Source organism: Diabrotica virgifera, chromosome 3 (assembly GCF_917563875.1).
Source record: "Diabrotica virgifera virgifera chromosome 3, PGI_DIABVI_V3a".
NCBI classification, from domain to species: Eukaryota; Metazoa; Arthropoda; class Insecta; order Coleoptera; family Chrysomelidae; genus Diabrotica; species Diabrotica virgifera.
In genome coordinates, this window is record NC_065445.1 from 73,220,265 (window position 1) to 73,243,916 (window position 23,652).

General features: G+C 31.5%; 1 protein-coding gene across 2 annotated transcripts in view; it reads right to left on the minus strand.

Annotated features, from left to right (window-relative positions):
* The window catches only part of LOC114335720 (E3 ubiquitin-protein ligase TRIM9), a 470,622-nt gene that overhangs the window by 26,645 nt on the left and 420,325 nt on the right, over positions 1–23,652 (minus strand). Inside the window, exons 5-6 of one of the 2 annotated variants that reach the window (XM_050645194.1) lie at positions 21,540–21,619; positions 4,144–4,282 (exon numbers count right to left, since the gene is read on the minus strand). In XM_050645194.1, the coding sequence (XP_050501151.1) occupies positions 4,144–4,282; positions 21,540–21,619 (219 nt within the window). Of the gene's footprint in view, positions 1–4,143; positions 4,283–21,539; positions 21,680–23,652 lie in introns of both variants that reach the window. The other variant, XM_050645193.1, reaches the window with a different exon arrangement.

Below are 23,652 nucleotides of genomic sequence, written 5' to 3' on the forward strand. Positions count from 1 at the left end.
TTTTTATATATATTTTTAGGTGAGACACAATCAATTTTACAATTTCAAAAAATTCACATGCATTGTTGAGGTTTTTACAAAACATATTTATTTTTTATAAACCCATAGGTTGAGTGTACATAAACTCAATTTTTTTTTTTGATTATACTTATATCTTCTTTTGGGGGATGGCTGAAGGTCTAATTTTTTTTAATCTTATTTGTTTTATCAAACACTATATTTATAATTTTTTTCAGATTTTTCCGTAAGGTTCGCCACCTTCAAAAATCCAAAAAACTGCTTTTTAAGGGTTTTTTGGGAGTTTGAACGTTTTTCTCCCATTTTTAAATTTTCTAAAGGACCCAATTACATTGATTTGATCTATTTTGAAGTCTATAAAATAAGTAAAATCCCCAAAAGACTCCTAAAAGAAAACAGTTTTTCGGATTTACAGTGCAGTTACTTACAGGAAACAGTTACGGAAAAATCAGAAAAAAATAGAAATACCTATAGTGTTTGATAAAATACATAAGATTAAAAAAAATTAGACCTGCAGCCATTCCCAAAAAAAAAAGATATACGTATTTTTTCCAAAAAATAAAATACCTACTTTTTTTGAGGTTATGTACACTCAACTATGCGTGTGAATTTTTTGAACTTTTAAAATTGATTGCATACCACCCAAAAAAAATATTAAAAACGAAAAATGAAGTTTTTGATGGTGGGGGAAGGGGGCGGTGGGTTAAAATTACGCTGAGTCTTATTTTTTAATCACATATAACTTTAAAAAATGAAAAATTCAATTCTGGGAGTAAGGGAGGGTACCTTTTAATTTATTTATCCCCTCTATAAGTGGAAAGTTCGATGCGCCACTGTTTACGCATGTGCCACTAAAAAGTGACGGCACAGTGTTCATATGTTTTCTTTTAGGTTCTACTATTTAAGTTATATATTCTTATCGTGCCTATAATGATTAGAAAATTTCACCTATACCGGCTCTAATTTAATGGCTGCGTCTTAAGTTTTAGCAACGGTTTTAGACACTGCAGAACTTTTATGAAGAATAACTTTTTTTCATATAAATAATAGCTTAAGTGTAAAGTTTGATACGGCACCGTCGACGCATGTGATATTAAAAAGTGACGGCATAGTGCTCATATGTGTTCTTTTAGGTTCTACTATTTAAATTCCTAACAAAATTGGCAAAGTGCTAACAACCTTGCAGTTGAGACACAATAAACTAAATAAAAAAAATTCCCTGACTTTGATTCTGTAAAAAATTGTGAAGTATCTTTAATATTAGTAATTTTTGTATTCGGTATTAGTAATTTTTGTATTCAATTTATAACTAAATAACTATTTATTTTTTATTAAACTTAAATGCTTTATATCAATACCTACTAAATTAATTACTATTGATAGTCCAGGGCGGATCTGTTTTGAGATGGACGTTGAGAGGTGACTCTAATTTTTTTGCAGAAATTGCTTGGAATTAACCCATATAATAATAATTGAGTTATCCTCCCACTCAAAAAGGTCCGGAACATTGTTTAAATAATCAAAATGTCAAAAAATTAAGGAAAAATTCGATTTTTTTCTTCATTTTTTGATTATAACTTTAAAAGTATTCACTTCAGAGAAAAGTTTAACTAAAATAAAAGTTGCGTAATTAAATTTCCTACAATATAAGATTAGTTAAAAATTTTTAAAATTGTTACCCTTGTTTCAAAATAGCAATAATTGCGAAAAAAACATAAAAAAACAAGTATTCGCATTTTACGTTTTTCAACCATGTCTGCTACACTTAGGACCTTCATATTTCACCCAGAAAAACTTTATGATATGATAAAACAATACTGTAAATTTAGTTAGGACCGGTTCAATAGATTTGGCAAAATAAATTTTGCAATCCAGCTTTCGCAAAAAAATTCATTTTCTCAAAATGTTGCAGGACTGAAAATAAAGCAGATAGCGAGTTAATTTTTTTTACAAATAGAAGAATACCGTACCTTTCATTCGCAATTTGCAAAATTAAAATCGGTTAACTACCACGGCGTCAGGAATTTTTTTAAATAAACATTAATTTTTGGTGCTACGCGCAGGACAGCGGTGTTCGATTCATACAAGTTGATTTCAACCAAAATTTCTTCCAATCTTTATCTAATATATTATTTTCTTACTCTATATTTTGTTGTATGTCCATATTTTAATTCCACAAAAATCAAACCAAATTGATTATTGTTTGTGAAAAAATGTTTAAACAATTGCATATTATGTTTAAAAATAATACACCTTTATTTTCTAAGTTAAAATATATGAACAAATAAAGTTTTTCCTAATAAAAGTGTTATTTCAAAGGACGGAGTATGTGCTTTTATTTTGCAATAAACAAATTTATTTATTTATTTCGAAATGTACTAAAAATTAAAATTTATCAATCATTATCAAAGGTCATTGGAATACCCAATCAGAGCGAACATATCCGCTGCCCTGCGCGTAGCACCAAAAATTAATGTTTATTTAAAAAAATTCCTGACGGTGGTAGTTAACCGATTTTAATTTTGCAAATTGCAAATGAAAGGTACAGTATTCTTTTATATGTAAAAACCGATTCAACTTGCTGTCTGTTTTATTTTCAGTGCTGCAACATTTTGAAAAAATGAATTTTTTTTGCGAAAGCTGGATTACCGATTATCTGCGATAGCTGGATTATCTGTTAAACCGATCTTAATGAAATTTACAATATTGTTTTATCATATCTAGTCCAGAAAGCCACTGCGCATCCGCTAGGAAAAATATTCTAATTCGGATTTTTTGCGCAATCTTACTCAAAAAGAACTCCTTTTAACAAATTTGCATGTTGCCAGGACCAAAAGGTGGGGAAAAATTTTTTAAACGTTTTTTTTTTGTTTTTTTCCTAAAATTATTATTTTTGCATGGAAAAAAGTGTTTTTAGGTTTTTTGGATCATTCCAAACAGAAAAGGTCTTTAGTGACTTTTCTCTAAAAATGATAGTTTTTGACATATTATAAGCGATTAAAAATTGAAAAATTGCGAAATCGGCCATTTTTAACCCTCAAAAACTATGTGAAAAACTGAAAATTTTAATGTTGCTAAGGTAGGTAGATATTCTTTAAACATCGATTGATGAAATTCCGGAGAGTTTTTTGCAATACAATATTCAAAACTCCTTTGTTTATTAATTGCTAATCAAGCGTGCGCGACACTATTTTCCACCGACAATATGGTGCAAATGAAAGGAATAAATTCGTTATTTCGTAAACCGGCGACTTTAAGGAAAAATCCCGAAACAGGTCGATTTTTATTTTTAAGTTATGATATTGTGGCATATATGGTATACTAGTGACGTCATCCGTCTGGGCGTGATGACGTAATCGATGATTTTTTTAAATGAGAATAGGGGTCGTGTGGTAGCTCATTTGAAAGGTTCTTCAATTCTCTATTCAGTAATGTAAACATTTACATAATTATTTATACAGGTATTTGGAAATTATCCAAAAAAGCTAAAAAAACTTTTTTCCATGCAAAAAAAAAATAATTTTAGGAAAAACCCAAAAAAAAAAACGTTTAAAAAATGTTTGACCACCTTTTGGTCCTGGCAACATGCAAATTTGTTAAAAGGAGTTCTTTTTGAGTAAGATTGTGCAAAAATTCCGAATTAGAATATTTTTAGACTAATCAATAATCATAAAGTTTTTCTGGGTGAAATATGAAGGTCCTAAGTGTAGTATAAATGGTTTAAAAACGTAAAATGCGAATACTTGTTTTTTATGGTTTTTTAGAAATTGTTGCTATTTTGCAACAAGGGTGACAATTTTTAAAATTTTTAGTTAATCCTATATTGTAGGAAATTTAATTACGCAACTTTTATGTCGGTACAACTTTTCTCGAAAATGAATACTTTTAAAGTTATAATCAAAAAACCAAGAAAAAAATCGAATTTTTCCTTCATTTTTGACATTTTGATTATTTAAACAATATTCCGGACCTTTTTGAGTAGGAGGATAACTCAAATATAATTATATCAGTTATTTTCAAGTAATTCCTGCAAAAAAATATGAGTCACCTCTCAACGTCCAAATTTACTAATATTTTTACAGATGCGCCCTGGTCTATGATGTGAATTGTTAATTCGTTACTTACCATCGGCTGTCTGAAGACCAATTAATTCGCTGTATTCTCCTTCTCCGGTACTATTAAACGCTTTGACTCTGGCGTTATACAGGCTGCGGAAGTGCAATCCATCAACTGTACATATTGTCTCATTTCCGCAATAAACCTCCTGAAATGTTAAGCAAATATTGAAACTACTGCAATTCAAGAGATGCGCAAAATCAATGATTCTATGTTAGACATTTATTCGCGAAATAAAGTAGGTATAGTTCATACCAAACCCTTCTTTCAGTACGTCATAGAATATCGAATTATCTTTCTCTTTAACCCATTAAGTTGGAAGTGACATAAAAAAAAATGTACGTACGTGATTATTATACATAGAACTTAGAAAATAATGTATTAGTTGACGGGTATTTGCATAATATGCGACTTATAATTGAGAGTGTTAAAGCCAAAGTGGTAAGTCATTTTTGTGAAATGATCTTGCTTTATAATCTTGATAAATAGATTTCTTTTCCTCAGGAAAAGTGGTGTAACTATTTATAGTAATATAGTAAGTAATACAGTAAAAACTTACACCACTATTTCTTTGAATAGGTCTATATATTAAGATTATAAAGCAAGGCTTACATAATTTCAAAAATACGACTTACACCACTTTGGTTTTAACCCATTAACTTATGGATGTACTCGTATAATTGGTTGGCGATTTACAATACTCTAAATAGTCTAAATAGATAACCAATCCATAATGCGAATAAAGATAATTTGACACAAAAGTAATGAATCGTGACAGTACTTTCACAATGTCAACGGGAAAAATGGCAATTGTAATTTCTAGGTTTGTATTTTTCAACGGTAAATATGTATAAACTAGAATAAAAAACCGCTAAACGCCGTAAAAATAAGTGTCTTCAAAATGCAATCTGTATCAAAGTTACACTTTTGTGGCGCGATTTACTTCAAATTTAGCAAATATTATGGAAAAATCTTTTAAAATAAAACTATAATTTTATTTTCGATCAAAATAAAAATATATTTTTGCGCCACGTAATATTCATGTCAGCTCTTTTGTAGCTGGAATATTGTGCGCGCCACTCATTTTTACGGCTTTTAGCAGTTTTTGATTCTTGTATCAGGAGTTTTTCAAAGATTTTTATAAATTAAATGTATGGATTTGAATGTAATATGTAATGTTTCTCGATTACACTATAAGCTCTATAAATGGTCGCGTTTACGTACACTCTCTTTTTTATGTTCAGCATAGATTGAATAAACATATTGGGATGGCTGGCAAATGAACTCGGATTGCCTGATCAAATTTAGCGTCGTAGCCTCTACAACTAGAACATTTCGGCGATTAGTTCATTCATAGGAGATTCTGACCAATAGAAAGCTACAGAAATAAAAATAAAACTGATAATTTTTGATAATTTCCCGTCGTCAAGTATATTACGTCAGATGCCCTTCGTTGCTATGAAAAATACATTCAGTGATATTAATGACAATTAATGTTTTAAAAATTATAAAAGTCATGACTTTCAACCGTCAAATATTCATAACAACTGTGTGTTTAATTGTACTAATTTGTACTTACATAAATAAATTACAATAAAATTTTGGTTTTGAACAGTTTTATTCATGAAATAATCGCAACAAATTGCACTCGATCTCTAAAATTAATATAGAGTTTTTGCCCTCGTGACACTTTACATAATTTCACTAGCCTTTGGCTCGTGAAATTAAAACTGTCAAAGTGTCACTCGGGAAAAATTCAATAATTTTAGAGCTCTTGTGCAATTACTACTGATAATTATTGTTAAATGGATTATACTTTTGGAGCTCGAAAGCTTCTAAACGGCTTTACCGACTTTGCTCACTAAACATGTGTTGAAAAATTTATCCAATAAATAAAATTTAAAATTCTAGATTGATTTGATTAATACACACCTTTAACCGAACCATACTAATGGAAAAAGAATAAAAATTTTAAATTATCAATAGGTTAAAAAATAAACAAAACTTCTTAATACCTATCACTTAAGTCCCTTTAAGAAATAATTGATTCAATTAAAATATAACTAGAAAAAGAGGCACTGTTTTCTAATTTACAGCAATATTTCATAGCGACTGTTACACATTTGCATTAAAGTTCAGTAAATTATACTCAGAAGCCGTTTACGGAACAATTACAATTATTTAAGCGAATGCGAAGGGGGAGCATTGTTAGCGTACGAGAAGCATACCAATTCCGCGAGAGTTTTTTCTTTTCTTATAGCGTTAAGCTTCGAAACTTTCTCTCTTAACCGTCGGCGTCGTCAATATAAAGAAACATATTTTTACAATTTTTATTAATACATTGTAAGAATTTTTGTAAGAATTAACACTTCTGAATAATTCAAATATAATACCATGATTATAAATTCGAATGCCGTATGTGAATGTAAAATAATTCAAAGTCGTGGAGTATATGATTTATTGGAAGCTTCAAAATAAATACAATCAACGTAAACTTCAAACTGACTATATAATCTTGACCGAGGTTAATATTCTAATAGACGACGAACTCATGAGAGTTCCACCTCAATGTATAAGCTCACAAATAAAACTACAATTCATCAAAAAGGTCATTTCCTTGGTACCCCTTAACGTGTTCCTAAAAACAAAAACAGTGTAACTTGTAAAAAAACAATGATCATAGAGGAAGAAAAATAGCCATAACAGACAAAGAGATGAAACAAGCAATAAATTCCATGAAGAACAATAAAGCTGGAGGACCACTGACCAGGAAAAATTGTGGCGTAACTAATCAAATATAAAACAGAGATATGCCGAATCATTGAAAGAGCAACTAATGGAGAAGACATCTCTAAACTATGGCAGGAAGCCTACATAACATCGATATATAAAAAAAGGAACAGAAAAGATTGCGAAAACTGCAGGGGAATAAGCGTCATCGCTACAATGGGAAGACTGTATAGCAGGATCCCCAGGAACAAAATAAAGAAAAATATAGAAGGTAAAATCGGGGAAAAGCAAGCAGGATTCACAGCAGAGAAATCATACCTAGATCATATCCATATAATACAACAGACAATAGAGAAGAAAAGAGCTACATGGCGTTAGGCATACGACACCTTGCCAAGGCAAGAACTGTACAAAGCAATGACAAAAATAGGGATACCATCTAACCTAACACAAGCAATAAAGAACATTTAGAGTGGAAATGAAGTAAATATAAAAATAGGAAAAACGGTAGTTGCTAACTTCAAAACAATAAATGGATTAGGTACTACAGGGATGCCCAACGTCACCAAATCTTTTTAAAATATTTTGAGAAAGCCTACTAACAACTTTGAGATAATAATAACATCAAGGGAAAAACAAAAAAACTGATATATCGAACAATAGTAAGAAGCATCATGACATATGCCGCAGAAATTTGGGTCATAAACAAAAAAACCCAAAAGAGCATTCTGGCAACCGAAATGGAATACAGAAGAAGATGCTGTGGTCTCACCAGAAGAGACAGAATAACAAATGAGGAGATAAGGAGAAGAATGCAAGTAGAAAAAGATGCCCTGCAATATATAGACGAGAGAAGACTAAAATAGTACGGCCACGTACAAAGAGCAGAAAACACATGGATAAATAAGGTTGAAGAATGGAGTCCAAGAGGAACAAGAAGAAGAGGACAACCGAGAAGATCTTCGAAAAATGAAGTCGACGAAGCCATGCCAAGGAAAGGATTGGAAGACGGAGACTGGGAAGATCGAAAAAAATGGAAGTCCTGGCTGACGGAAGGGAAACGGCATTAGCTGTAGACAACCCTTTATATACATACTTGTACCTTTGTTCTAAATGCTTACACAAATTTAATTTGAACTAAAAAATTATTGTGACACTATTCCGTAATTGATCTAATTCTTATCGGAAGGTAAATAACCTCGTAATTAGAGTATAGATATCTATTACCACTAAATAAGTAAAATATATAGATATTTGAAAAGTTAACATTAATGTGAGATTACAAGTATGTATACACCGTTATTAGGCGTCAACGCCCTTCAGTAGGGATCTATGGAGGAATATCACCAAGCCGCAAGCCCTTATCCCTTGCCGTACCGCTCCTCCATAGGCCAATCAGACGCCAGTTTTCCAGACCAAGTCGTAGATTCTATTGAATTTTATACTACCGACGTTGGCCTTTTATTAATTTCATGACTTGGCTGAGGCTCGAACCGTCGTCGATCGCAAATCCACTAAACTTGTCGATCGACTGACTGCGCCTCAGCGAACTGGACCGTCTAGAGTCTAGACCGACAGATTACAAGTTAAGGGGTTTAATTTGTGACTGACCAATTTCACTGTGAATCCTCTGCAGCACGATGGTTCAGGCCCTGGTCAGAAAACAAAAAGGCTAAGGTAAAAAAATAAAAGGCCAATTCTAAATGAATCTGCTACTTAGACTGGAATACGCTGGTGTATCGTATCGACCTATGGAGACGGATGGGCAGTACGGCAAAAGATAAGCAATAAGGGCTTGCGGCTCGGTGTTACTCCTCCATAGGTTCTAACCGGAAAAAGCAGGTTAAAAAATTCATAACAGATCGATAATTTAAAAACGGGACCGTTATAACGATATTTTTATGCGTGAATTTACTTTTCAAAATGCCAAAGCTTACTACAGTTCATCCCAAACCTTTTCTTCAGTGCGTCATAGATTATCGAATTCTCTCTCGTAACTCCCAAATGTAACTAATTACATTTGGAAGTGACAGAAAAAAGGTACCTCCGTGATTATTATACATTGAACTTTGAAAATTATGTATTCGTTGACGGATATTTGCATATTAAAACGACTTATACATATATATGAATAATTGGTTGGCGATTACAATACTCTAAATAGATAACCAATCAATGATGCGAATAAAGATAATTTGACATAAAAAAAATCGATCTGACAGTATTTTCACACTATTATGGGGTAAAATGACAATTATTATTGTAATTTCTAGGCTAGTATTTTTCAGCGAAGTAAATATAAATATTTTATGTTATTGGTATACAGTATGGTGCAAATGTCTGGAATAAATTCGATATCTCGTAAACCAACGACTTTAAGGAAAAATCCCGAAACAGGTCGATTTTTATTTTTAAATTACGATATTTTATCATATATTTCATACGAGTCATCCATATGGACGTGATGACCTAATCGATGATTTTTTAAATGAGATCAGGGGTCGTGTGATAGCTCATTTGAAAGAGCATTCCATTCTGTATTCAGTAATATAAATAATAACATAATTGTTTATACAGTGTCCAAATTTTTTTTTAAATTAAATTATTTGACAAAAAATAAGAATGTATGTAATTTATTTAATTGAAAATTCATTTTATTGCTGTCAGAAAACAGAAAAAAATGTTTATTTGACAAGTAAGCATTGCTTTTCGCTTAAATTACATGTTTGAACTTCTAAGAGGCTGGTGGTCGGCGGGAGCTGGTTTGAACATTGAATTTAAGCGGAAAACAATGCTTATATTTGTCAAATAAACATTTTTTTTCTGTTTTCTGACAATAGTAAAATATATTTTGAATTAAATAAATTACATACATTCTTATTCTTTTGTCAATTAATTTAATTTAAAATTTTTTTTATGGCCTTGGCATAGCCAATTAGCCAGAAAAAAAAATTGGACACTGTATAAACAATTATGTTAATATTTATATTGCTGAATACAGAATTGAATACCCTTTAAAATGAGCTATCACACGACCCCTAGTCTTATTTAAGAAAATCATCGATTACGTCATCACGTCCATATGGATGATGTCACTCGTACGAGATATATGCCAAAATATCGTAATTTAAAAATAAAAAACGACCTGTTTCGGGATTTTTTCTTAAAGTCGTCGGTTTACGAAATACCGAATTTAATCCAGACATTTGCACCATACTGTATACGGACATTGTATAGTGAAATTTGATTTAATATTTATGTATTTATTTTTAAATTAGAATATTTTAAATATTAATATTCTGGCAAGTATCGGTATAAATATTGATGTTTATTATAAATATAAATATTCTGACAATTGTCAGATTTAACTAAAATGTCTTGTAATGACATTCTTAAAATCCTATAGGTATGATGTCAAAATTAATGACGCACAAAAAGGGTTTGGGATGAACTGTAGTTACACGTTCATGGTAAAAATAAAGTCAAACAGAGAGATATTTTTCAAATTTTATGACAGTTTTTACGACGGAAGTAGGAATTAGATACGAGTAAGACATTCATAAAATCCAATCTTTTATGGGCTTACTGCGTTTGTCAATATTTTCACGATATGAGATGCGATGGAACTGAAAAGAGCAAAACTGGGATCAAAACCTCTTATCAGATAAATAAAAGTATAAAACTTCCATCAAAAAGTTTTCTAGGTTATTGGTAACAAAATTAATTCCTTCGAACTTTTTGGTTGTTTGATATCTCGACATTAGGCTTTATGTTTATAAAAAATAACGAGATATAACATTGGCGTTACATACCAAATTAGCAAAGGTCGTGATAATACACTCACCGGCAGAAAATTCCGCCACCCAAAATTTTTGATTAAGTTTGATAATTTATAACTTTATTATATTTGTACTCCAATTTTCAAGATTATTGCACCAGTTTGTAGGTACATGTATTGTTATCGTTTGGTATTATTCCAGTAACACAAAAATTTTGCTTGCAGTGCAATATACGGGGGTGAATGGAAGTGTTGTATTTCGTCCTAATTTTAAAACATTCTGTGGAAAAATGGAAGGGCTGGTTTTGTTTCATAGTCCTGTCATATTATCCCGGAGGCATCACTAAAATTTTGTTTTTTGAATTATCCGAATATCTCTTTTCTTGTAAGAGCTGTGTCATTTTTTTGTAAATAAAAACACTGATTGACTCATAAAATAGAGGTTGAACTGATAAGATTAGAATGGCCCGCATGCAGCCCAGATCTCAATCCTATTAAGTATTTATGGGATGAATTAAAAAAAGCTATTCGCCGTCATCCTAGGCCTCCAGAAATTTGGTACGGTTATATCTCTGGTAAAGGAATATCGGGCTATTCCCGAGGCAAGGATAACACGTCTTTATTCGATGCCAAAAAAATTGCGAGCAGTCGGTGCTGCAAGAGGTGGACATACCCGCTGTTGAATTGTTTGGTTTTGTTATTAATTTTGTTTTGTTGTGTTAATTTTAGTGAGTTTGATATTTTTAATTAAAAAAACTTTCAAAGCAGTGTTTTTATTTACAGCTCTTACAAGAAAAGAGATGTTTGGATAATGAAAAAACAACACCTTAGTTATACTTCCAGGATAATACAAAACGAGTATGAAACAAAATCAGCCCTCAAAATTTTTCCACAGAATTTTTTAAAGTTAAGAGAAAATACAACGCTTCCATTCACCCCCGTATAATGCCATCTAAGCAAAAATTTTTTGTTACCGGAATAATAAAAAAGGACATCAATACATGTACTTACAAACTGATGCGAGAATTTTGAAAATCGGAGTACAAAAACTAAAGTTATAGATTGTCAAACTTAATCAAAAATTTTGGGTGGCAGAATTTTGTGCCGGTGAGTGTATATATGAAAAAAACAAATATAAAAAACTATATGTTAATAATAGAACTGGTTAAAAACATTCAAAAAGTAATAATAGGAAAAATAGAAAAGAAAGAAGAAAAGTAATAAGTAACATAGAAAATTAACATTGTTCGAAAAATTAAACAAAAGAAAAAATAAAATTTTAATTGAAAGACAGGAAGAAGCGTACTTGTAAAGTGTGTAAAATATTTAAATCCTAGCTGAGCGCTTTCGGCTTATAAAGCCATCTTTAGAGCTATGGTCCATAATTTAAAAAACCTAAAAAAATTTAAAATTTTAATTGCCTACAGTTGGCTGTTTTTTAGGTTTAGTATCTGGTTTTGCCTCCCTTACGGAGGATTTTGCGGACGATTTCAATACGCCTAAGCATCCTTGCAATAAGTTTCTAAATCTGTTCTAGTGGTACATGTTCTCATTCTTCATTCAACGCTATTTTCAGCTATTGATCGTTTCTGGCAATGGTTGCCGATTATAAATTTTATCAAAACGTTTTCATCTATACATCAGTACATGAAACTTGCCCCAGAATTGGTTCGAAAGACATTTAAATGACATAATTAATGTATTATAATTAATTAACATTATGCCACATGCAACATTATGTCACATTCTTTGTAGATCTGAAAGAGGCATTCGACAGAACACGATTGAAGGACGTGTTCACTATCCTTGGAAAGAAAAAGATAAGTCAGGAATATACAAACATAATCAAAGAGCTTAATAGATGCAACAAAACAAGAATAAGAACCACACATGGGCTCACGGAAGAAATCAAAATCAATGTCGGCATTAGACAAGGGGACATCCTCAGTCGATGTCTATTTAATTTAATAATGGATGAAGTTATAGCTAGTGTTAACAAAAAGAATCAGGGATACAAAATAGGTAATCGAACCATGAGAATACTTTGCTAATAGCCGAAAATGAAGATGACTTACAAACGCCTACTACAAAAATTTAAAATAACCGCCAAAAAGTATATCCTGATACTATCAACAGAGAAAACCCAATCGATGCAGATGGTAATATCCAAGAACCCAATTAGATGTAAATTAGTAGTGGACGACCATATAATCGAACAGGTAATGGATTGTAGATATATACTTGGGTGTGGAAATATCTAGCGACAGGCATCTGTGACAAGAAACAAAACAGCAGACAACGAAAGCAGCGAGAATATCTGGTTTCCTGAGGGATATAATCTGGCGAAATAAATATATGAGCATTTATAAGACATGTGTTAGACCTATACTGACATACGCAGCTGAGACAAGGGCCAAGATAATAAAGACCAAACAAATAATGAGAACAACAGAGATGAAAACCCTAAGATCCATAAGAGGTATCACACTCACAGATAGAATACGAATCGAAGACACATTGAGAGGGCTAGGACGTTTTGAACGTAGTAAGATGGACAAGAGCATGACGACGCATGTGGAGAGACCACGTAGATCGGATGGACCCTGAACGTATGGCGAAATGGGCGAAAACACAGAAGCCCAACACCAGAAGCCCAACACTCATAGGAAGACCCAAAAAACGATGGTGCGAGGGCTGGAGTTCCGGATCGCAACAGAGACTGTAACAGAAGAAACAGGACATAGTCCTATTAAAAGAAAAAGAAGATTATGCCACAAGTTCATGTTGAAATATAACATATTTTTTACGAGATATACACATCTCTGTCCGAAAACCAGGTACCAATCTTATGAGAGGTGACGACTAATCTGGTGAGAGTGAGAGTAAAAAACACAACGGTTTTTACATTAATCAGTTTCCTGTATTTTATGTATACCTATTATCACATTTTTAACTGAAAAGCGATTATTATAATTAAAGAGACAACTATAATTAATATTCCTACAAGTTACCTATCAACACGAAAATATTAAAGTTTTAACGACCTAGAGGCACATGCCAAAATATTTACGCATCTTTTCCGGTGTTCCCAGAATAGTAGAACGTGAACGTAATTTTATTAGTGGGTATTAATTAAAACATGTGACAACAAAAATTGGCACTATCGTTATTTGAAGCATCAAAAGAATCCTTGAACGCGATATTTTTAGAAAAATATTTTTAATTTGTACTCTTAGTTGTTTTGTAGTAAGAACACGAGAGCTAAGAATAAGAAATACAAGGATATATTTATAGAAGATCAGGTAACAGAGTTTCGTAAATTTTATTAGGTAAATTTTGTTATCAATTTTAACTCAAATATTAGTATTTTGAGAACGATTTCCGAAGTGGAAATCGAAACGTCAAATAAACCTAATTTTAAAGTAAAATTGTGGCTTATTTCCAATAAAAACAGTAAATCTTATAATAGGTATTTTATTCTTATTTCTTTAGATACCACTACAGAATGTTTCGAATGTTAAGAGATAATAAGAGAAGAACGTTTTGTCGGCTATTGGTCAATACATTTACAATGCTTATTTCTTATCTAATTTTAAAAATCGGTTATACCATTCAAAAGTTACCGAGCTCAGAAATTTGACTCAATTTCTATTCAAAAAGGGGAAATGTTTGTGGGTGTGTGTAGTGTGTATATGTGTGAAAAAGTTACACCGTTCTCAATTTCTTTTCTGTTTCAAGAGGAGGATGGGGCCGATTCAGGATCTATGTAGTTTGTGACATTTGACCAACCATAAGCCAGCTGTATGACTGGGTAGCCTCAATAGGGCACATTTTTTGGGCGAATTGCAAAGAGAAATAGGAAAACCAAAAATATACCAAATTGGTAGCGCTTAATGTCCATCTTTTAAACAATACCTAAGTGGTCAGGATCAGTTATATATGTACAGTGCCCAGTATAGAAGAAAAACTGAAAAGTTGAACTTTGAAAAGTTTGATTTATCGACAATTTCTCAAAACTTCCACCTAAGAATTGCGTTAACCACTGAACGTTTGTAAGACTCCAGACGCGTCTAACGGTGTATACCCCATATCTAGGAAAATTTGAATTTTTAAGTTATAGGCTTCATTAGAGCGATCAAATCCATTTCTCATGAGACAAAATAGTTTTTCAAGCTTACCAAATCCTCAAATGCCTTCAGATGTCATATTTGATCTTTGATGAGTCATACACTACTTATCAATACGTTTCAAACGCATGTTTAGTGATCAAAATCGGTTAAACCGTTTTAGAAGTTATCGTGCTCCAAAATTTACCCAAATTTACGACGTTAAACTTGTGATAGCGCAATCCGATTTCATTTTCCGGCCATCCCAATATGTATATATTTTTTAACCTATTTCGAATACAAAAAAAATCTAGTGTACATACGATGTGCGAAGGACCCAAAAAGATAGACTGAAAAAAAAATATTCAAAAACCATTAACGCTTATCGTGTAATCGAGTACATTTAAGTTCATACATTTAATTTTTAGAAATACTTTTAAAAACTCCTCATAGAGGGGTAAAAAACCGCTTAAGGTGGTAAAAATGAGTGGCGCACACAATATTCCAGCTAAAAACGAGCTGATATGAAGATTACATGGTGGAAAAATGTATTTTCATTTTGATGTAAAATAAATTTCTAGTTTTATTTTTAAAGATTTTTCCATATTTGCTAAATTTGAAGTAGAACGCTCCACAAAAGAGTACGATTGATAAAGTTTGTAGTTTGAGGCTCTTTTGCAGCGGGTTTTACTTCAAAAGCAAATATTATGGAAAAATCTTTCAAAATAAAACTACACTTGTGGTCAAAAAAATCCAAACACCTTAATGGGTAATTTTTGTCTCGAATTTCCTAAACCTGTTGTCCGATTTAAGTGATTTTTTTAATATAGTGTAGCCTTATTATTTAACAATATTGTTGCTAGACTGGTAAATTGTCATTGTATACCGGGTATACCAATCAAACTGACTTTTTCTCAAAGTTCGCCACACCCTGGGGAAAATTCTAGCATTGATAAAATACTGAAATTAAAACCCCTTTTAACATTCTGTTTCTTGATTCATTCGCTTATGTTGGACAATAAAAAAGTAAGGTAGGTACTTTAACAACTAGCCATGTATTTCATCAGTACAGGGTGTTTTTAAATAAGAATGGCAAACTTGCAGCGGTAATTCCATCCCTTATGCATGAAAAAATAATAACGGTTTGCTTTATAAACGTATGTTCGCAAATGCTTCGTTTCCGGGATACGGGGTGTTGAAATTTTTCTTACAAACTGACGATTTATGCATTGCTCTAAAACCGGTTGAGATATGCAAATGAAAGGACATCGCACACATCTTATGGAAAATATAATGTCATTCAAATTCAATAAAATTTATACGAATAGATTCGTTTTAAATTAACGGTCAATTCTTATCATTGCGCCAACGCTTAATTATGATTAATTATGGCGCAAATTGCAATTAAAGTTTATCGAAATCACATTTTTGGAGTCTATAAACGTGTCAGTTATAATCACTATTGCTCTGGGTGCTATTCAAAACAGCTTAAACCCCGCTTGGCCTAAGCGGATTAGTGAAACTATTATAATAAGATGCTTAATAGCCCGAGAAGATTTATGAAGTACCTATAATTTGGGTATTTTAAAATATTCTTTCTCGCTCTAACTTATGTACCTACCCATTTGATTTCAGATTGATTTATATCAATTTCTGATCTTATTATTGAAAATTAAGAGTTGGCGCAATGATAAGAATTGACCGTTAAATTGAAAGGAATATATTCATATAAATTTTATTGAATTTGAGTGACATTATATTTTCCATAAGATGTGTGCGATGGATTTTAAGAGGTAGTTATTGCGCATTTTTTGACATACAATTAAGAATTTTATGCTCACTATTTACGCACATAAGGGTAATATTACCTGTATGAGCGCCAATGGTGAATATTAAATTCCTAATTGTATATCAAAACATGAGCAATAACTACCTCTTAAAACCCAAAAAATTTTTATTTGCATATCTTAACCGGTGTTAAAGCAATACATAAATCGTCAGTTTATAAGAAAAATTTCAACACCCCGCATCTCGGAAACGAAGCATTTGTGAACATACGTTTATAAAGCAAACTGTTAATATTTTTTCATGCAGAATTATCCTTTAAAATTTGTCATACTTATTTAAAAACACCCTGTATTGATGAAAAACATGGCTATACCCTATTCCACGAACATACGACTGTTGTGGATTATCTCGACAACGAATATTTTACTGTGCAAATTATGAAGCACGAAAGTAAATTGCGAAATACATTGTTGTTTATTGGAACAATTATTAGAGCTATTTACTTTCGCACTTCTTATGTTGCACACTAAAATATTCGTTGTCGCGATAATCCAAGACAGTCGTATATTCGTGGAATAGCCCATAGTTGTTAAAGTACCTAACTTTTTGATTATCCAACATAAGCGAATGAATCAATAAACAGAATGTTAAGAAAACCTGTAGCTATAGTTGGGCTTTAATTTCAGTATTTTATAAAGAATATTTCACAGTGTGTGGCGAATTTTGAGAGAAAAAACACAGTTTGATTGGTACACCCGATAGACAATTTACTTGTCTAGGAACAATATTATTACAGCGATATTGTTAAAGAATAAGGCTATAATATATTAAAAAAATTATTTAAATCGGACAACAGGTTTAGGAAATTCGAGACACCAAAAATGACCTATTTTTAATGTGTCCGGATTTTTTTGACCAGGAGTGTATATTTTTATTTTCTATCAAAATGAAAATACATTTTTCTACAAACGTAGAAATGCAACTAATTAAAAATGCAACTTTTACCACTCCATAGAAGCGTTAAAAATGTTACTTTAAATAAAGCACTGGGTGCTTTAAAATTTTTAAGGCACTGCAATTAAAATTTAAATGTCAAATTTTGAAAACAAACGTCAAAATATTTTTTATATTTCATTTATTAATACTATTATTAACAGTACAACTTGCGCAATTTGAAAAAGGTTTTTTAAAATTTAATTTAAACTGTATTATTGCATTTTTAACACGTTTGTAGAAAAAAACTATTAAAATTTGTTAGAATATACAACAACAAAAGTAGATGTTATTCTATAGTTGTTATGATTTACGTATTGACAGTATAGGCAGTTTTGATGTAATGTCAAGAAAAATATAAAAATGAAATGTCAGTCAAGTTTAAGTAAAAGTTTTTGTAGGTATTGTCCTGTAATTGAGAATGAATAAATTATAATTGTTGATATAAAGACGTTTGTAGAAAAAATATTGTATGATATTTTATTTATTTATTTATTTAATCAGTTAAGCCCGTTCGTACCTTTCGGTGTTGGGCTGTTTACAACTAGTTCAATATCTACATTTCAATACATTTTAATAATTATACAAAACTTTTATTTTAACAATACAATTTTAATAAATATAAATTACTTATTTGACCCATTTTTCTGTCCATATGTTTTAATCTTGTGGTGCTTCTTTGATACTTCTTTTCCATGCTGTTCTATTTTGAGCCAATTGTTTTGCCATACTCCATTGCAGTCCTCTCTTCTCTGCTTCTTGTCTAACTTGTTCTTCCCATCTCATTCTTGGGCGACCTACTTTATTTTTCCCTTGTACTCTGACTTCATATATTTTTTTCGTTATTCTTGTGTCGTTTAGTCTGTGGATGTGGCCCAACCATCCTAACTGTCGTTCCCCTATAATTGTCTCTATGGGTTTTATCTTTAGAGCTTGAGTTATTGTGTCGTTTCTTATTTTGTCTCTTCGTGTGACCCCTTCTATTTTTCTCAAGAATCTCATCTCTGTAGCTTTGATTTTTCTTTTGTTGTTCTTTGTTAGCGTCCACGACTCACTCCCATAGACGATTGATGGTCGAACCACTTTTTGGTACACTTGTGTTTTGACTTCTTTGGGTACCTCTTTCTTTCCAAAGAACGTATTTCTTAATGTATTATAAATTGTCCCTGCTTTTCCTATTTTATTGTTTATTTCTTTGTCTATTTTACCATCTTCTTCAATAATTGTACCTAAGTAGTTGTAGCTGTTTACTTGTTCCAAAACTTGTCCTTCTACCTTAATTTTTATCACTTTTTTTGTAGTTGCCATAACCATTGTTTTACTTTTATCTGTGTTTATTTCCATGTTCATTTTTCTTAGTTCTTTTATATAGGTGTTTATTATTTGTTGCAGTTTCTCTTCCGTGTCAGCTAACAATACCATATCATCTGCAAATAGTAATTCTTGTATTTGTACATTGTTCATTTTCCATTTTCCCAATATCATGTCTTTAGATTTCTCCTTGCATTGCTTTATTGCGTCATCTAGTACCATTGAGAAAAGTAATGGACTTAGTACACAGCCTTGTTTTAGTCCTATCTTTGCCTGGAATTCATCAGATTCTTGATTGTGAGTCCTTATTTTTATTTTATTATTTTTATATAAGGCTTTAATTATTTCTATCATATCCTTTTCTATTCCATTTTTCTTTAAACATTTCCATATATCTTCCCTTCTTATTCTATCAAAAGCTTTTTTCAGATCAATAAAGCATATGTGTATCTCTTTGCCTTTCATCAATAGTTTTTCTCCTATTTGTCTCAATATGAATATCAGATCTTGGGTACTCCTTCCTTTTCTGAAGCCATGCTGGGATTCTTCTAGTTTTATGTCTAGTTTTTCCCTTAGCCTTTTTTCAATTATTCTATTGAATATTTTGGCAGGAACGCTTGTCAATGTAATACCCCTATAATTTTCGCAATTTCTTGCGTCTTCTTTCTTAAACAGTGGTACTATTATATCTGTTTTCCAATCAGATGGTATTTCCTTTGCTGTGATTATTTCATTTAGTAGTTCTCGGAATTTTTCTTTTGAATTTTCACTCATGTACTTTAACATTTCAGCTGTGATTTCATCTATTGTATGATATAAGTGTTAAAATTACATTTTAAGGCACTCATGTGAATTGCAACCTTGCAATTGAAACCTTCACATGCGTGCCTTAAATAGTATATTGTGCAACAAGTGCAGAAAGGTACTAATTTCTCACGAGTTTGAAAAGTTGCGGTACGAGCGCAAGCGAGTGCCGCAATTCAAACGAGTGAGAAATTACCTTTCTGCACGTGTTTCACACTATACTTTTTCTACAAGCACAGTTTTTCCTAAAAATAAAAATCACAATTTCCAAACGACGATTAATTATAATAGGTACCTATGTGATAAATTTTAAACTGTATTTAATTAATACCTACTAATCAATTTAAATTCCTTATACCTAAATAAATTGCACAGAAATCAGTTAAAAAATTAATGCACTGCCTTAATTTGTTTAAATTTAAACAATTATTACACATTATTGACATTATATTTATGCAGTCACGGATTTACACAAAACCTACTTCATTCGACGTCTCTTGCACAGGTTGCTAAATCCTTATTGGTTATTTGATAATTATAAAATGTTTAATAAGAATAAAATTGTAAAATAAAACAGTTGTAACATCCATAATTTAGTTTCTATGCTATAGTTAAATATAATAATTGTCTTATAGGTTATATATTTGTCTAAAGTTTAACCACGGATGTAAACAGAATATAACGTTACTCAGAATGCGGTAGTTCACGGATGTAAACAGAATATAACGTTACTCAGAATGAGGTAGTCAACTGTGCAGAAAAGAACTTTGCGGCACAGAAACGTCACTTTTCTGCACACTAATGTCAAATATCTTATACTGTGAGAAAATATCAAGTTTGCTAACATAAAACCGTGCAGAAAAGTGCACTTTGAATAGTGGTTGTAGAAAATAGTATATTGTGCAACAAGTGCAGAAAGATACTAATTTCTCACGAGTTTGAAAAGTTGCGGTACGAGCGCAAGCGAGTGCCGCAATTCAAACGAGTGAGAAATTATCTTTCTGCACGTGTTTCACACTATACTTTTTCTACAAGCACAGTTTTTCCTAAAAATAAAAATCACAATTTCCAAACGACGATTAATTATAATAGGTATGTGATAAATTTTAAACTGTATTTAATTAATACCTACTAATCAATTTAAATTCCTTGTACCTAAATAAATTACACAGAAATCAGTTAAAAAATTAATGCACTGCCTTAATTTGTTTAAATTTAAACAATTATTAAACATTATTGACATTATATTTATGCAGTCACGGATTTACACAAAACCTACTTCATTCGACGTCTCTTGCACAGGTTGCTAAATCCTTATTGGTTATTTGATAATTATAAAATGTTTAATAAGAATAAAATTGTAAAATAAAAGAGTTGTAACATCCATAATTTAGTTTCTATGCTATAGTTAAATATAATAATTGTCTTATAGGTTATATATTTGTCTAAAGTTTAACCACGGATGTAAACAGAATATAACGTTACTCAGAATGCGGTAGTCCACGGATGTAAACAGAATATAACGTTACTCAGAATGAGGTAGTAAACTGTGCAGAAAAGAATTTTGCGGCACAGAAACGTCACTTTGCGGCACAGAAACGTCACTTTTCTGTACACTAATGTCAAATATCTTATACTGTGAGAAAATATCAAGTTTGCTAACATAAAACCGTGCAGAAAAGTGCACTTTGAATAGTGGTTGTAGAAAAATTGTATTTTTAACACTTATATCATAAATAACTATTTTGCGCTACATAATAATCATATAAGCTCTTTTGTAGCTGGAATATTGTGTGCGCCACTCATTTTTACCACGCTTAGCGGTATTTTTATTCTTGTATGTACAATTACAAGAATATAAATATACATATTTTATATAATATATAATAACTCACCCTAAAATCACCACCGTTACCGTCATCCAATTCCAAAACATACCCTTCTACGTGACTCAGGCTAGGAGGTTGCCAAGCTACTGTAACAGAATTATTTTCAGCATTACATTCTTCTGGGATAATGATAGGAGCCACTGGAGCTGAAAACATGCATTTAACAATAATTCCTTGCAAATACCGAATGTCTCACATTTATACAATTATAAAAAAAATGTCTAGTTCGGAACATATGGAAATTATCTACAGAGGTTTTATGTTAATAATAAAATACAGTTTAGTTTTAATCTAGAGCAACATTGTCAAACTTCCTCAGAAAACATTTACTCCAGGGAAATAAGCAAAATTTAAGGAGGTTAATGGAAGATTATTTGGGGCTGGATTTCTTATTAGGAAAAAATTGCAAATTTGATGAAACATTTTGGAAGAACCACAAGCAGGTTATGTAAGATAGGAAAAAGGGAAAAATCTAGAAAAGTAACATGTATAAAAATGTGGTTCTGAAACTATTTTCAGTGAAAATAATTGAACATAAGTTGATGTTGACGTTTTGATTTCCATGTTATAGTGTCGTTCACAAAATACAAATTAAACGTCAAAATAAACGTATTTTCAATTAAAATTATGGTTATTTCACACTAAAGATGGTAGATAATTTATAAATAACTATTATGAACAATTGAAAGAAATAATATATTAAATGCTATAAAATACCCTCATACGACACATAAATTATTATTATAGGAAATTTAAAGATAGGTAAAATGTATTCAAGCAAATAACAGGCGAAAAACAAACACAAGGACAGAAGCCCAAAAGGCAGTGGAGCAATAGAATCTTATTTCGAACATAATATTATTTAAACATATACATTTACATTACAACTCTTACCATCCTCTGACACGTGTTTCCAGGTCTAGCCGTTATCAATGAAGCTTTGTAAGAAGACTGAACTGGATCAAAATTCACCGACTGGTTGGCAAAGATATTACAATATTATACCAACTCATGCCTTTAGCGACTTCTACTTTTATTTGTTTGTATTTAATAAAAAAAACTTATAATGCTTGATGACATTAAAAATTAAGGATATTCTTTTCGAAATTAAGAATTCACAATTTCTGAAATTAAATATTTATACAGGGTGTACAGAAACTCTCCCGATAAATGAAGACCGGAGACTCCTCATATTTTATAATTTTAAGCCTATTACCAATTTACCTAGTTCGAAAATGCCTTCTAAATTCTAAGGGAGCTAGAGCTCTTTGAAGATGGCGCCTTGTAATTCATTTTTTTAAATTTCCAGAATATTTCTATTTTGAAAAACGAAAACTGGTACGCCTATTTATCTTCTAGAGATAAATCGAGTCCATTAATTGCGAATTTCTAGTACCGGTCATAAGGTACCGTCCGTTTTGTGTAGGGCAACGGTTATATTATAGCGTAATTTTGTTGTATTTAACTTTTAACCATTTTTAACACTAGCTTATTAAATTATGAGATATACCAGTAAAGTATTAATTTAAGTGGGTAGGATGTACCGTTTTCTAGAAAAATCGATTTGAAAAATTTCTGTTTCTTTGAATTTGAAAACAATTTTCAAAATGAAACAGTGACTTTTATCGGCTTAATGCAATCAGGGCCGGATTAACACTTTTGCCGCCCATGGGCCAGAGGTCTGCCTGCCGCCCTAGCGGGGGTGCAACACCGGGGGGGGGGTCCGGGGCCCCCCCCGAAAAAAATTGAAATTTAGAGGCAAAATAACGCATTTTGGGACATTTTCCAGCGCTCAACTGTCTCTTGATATTGTAATGGTTTTAGTACCTCTCATGATGAAAACAAGAAACTATGTCCTAAAATTGCGTTTTATTAATTAAAATAAACTATTTGACAAAACTCCGTTAATTACGAAACCATTTTCTACAACCGTGATATTCCATTACTTAAGATTACAATAATAGTAAATAAAATCGTTGTTGATATTATTTTGTGAAACATCATGCAGCTCGTAATTCCCAAACTCAACAATTCTTTTATAGTTTTATGACTATTTTGGCTGAGAATGATTGATTTGGAGTGAAGTGAAAATTCGGCTTCGTTACTCGGCGACGGCTCA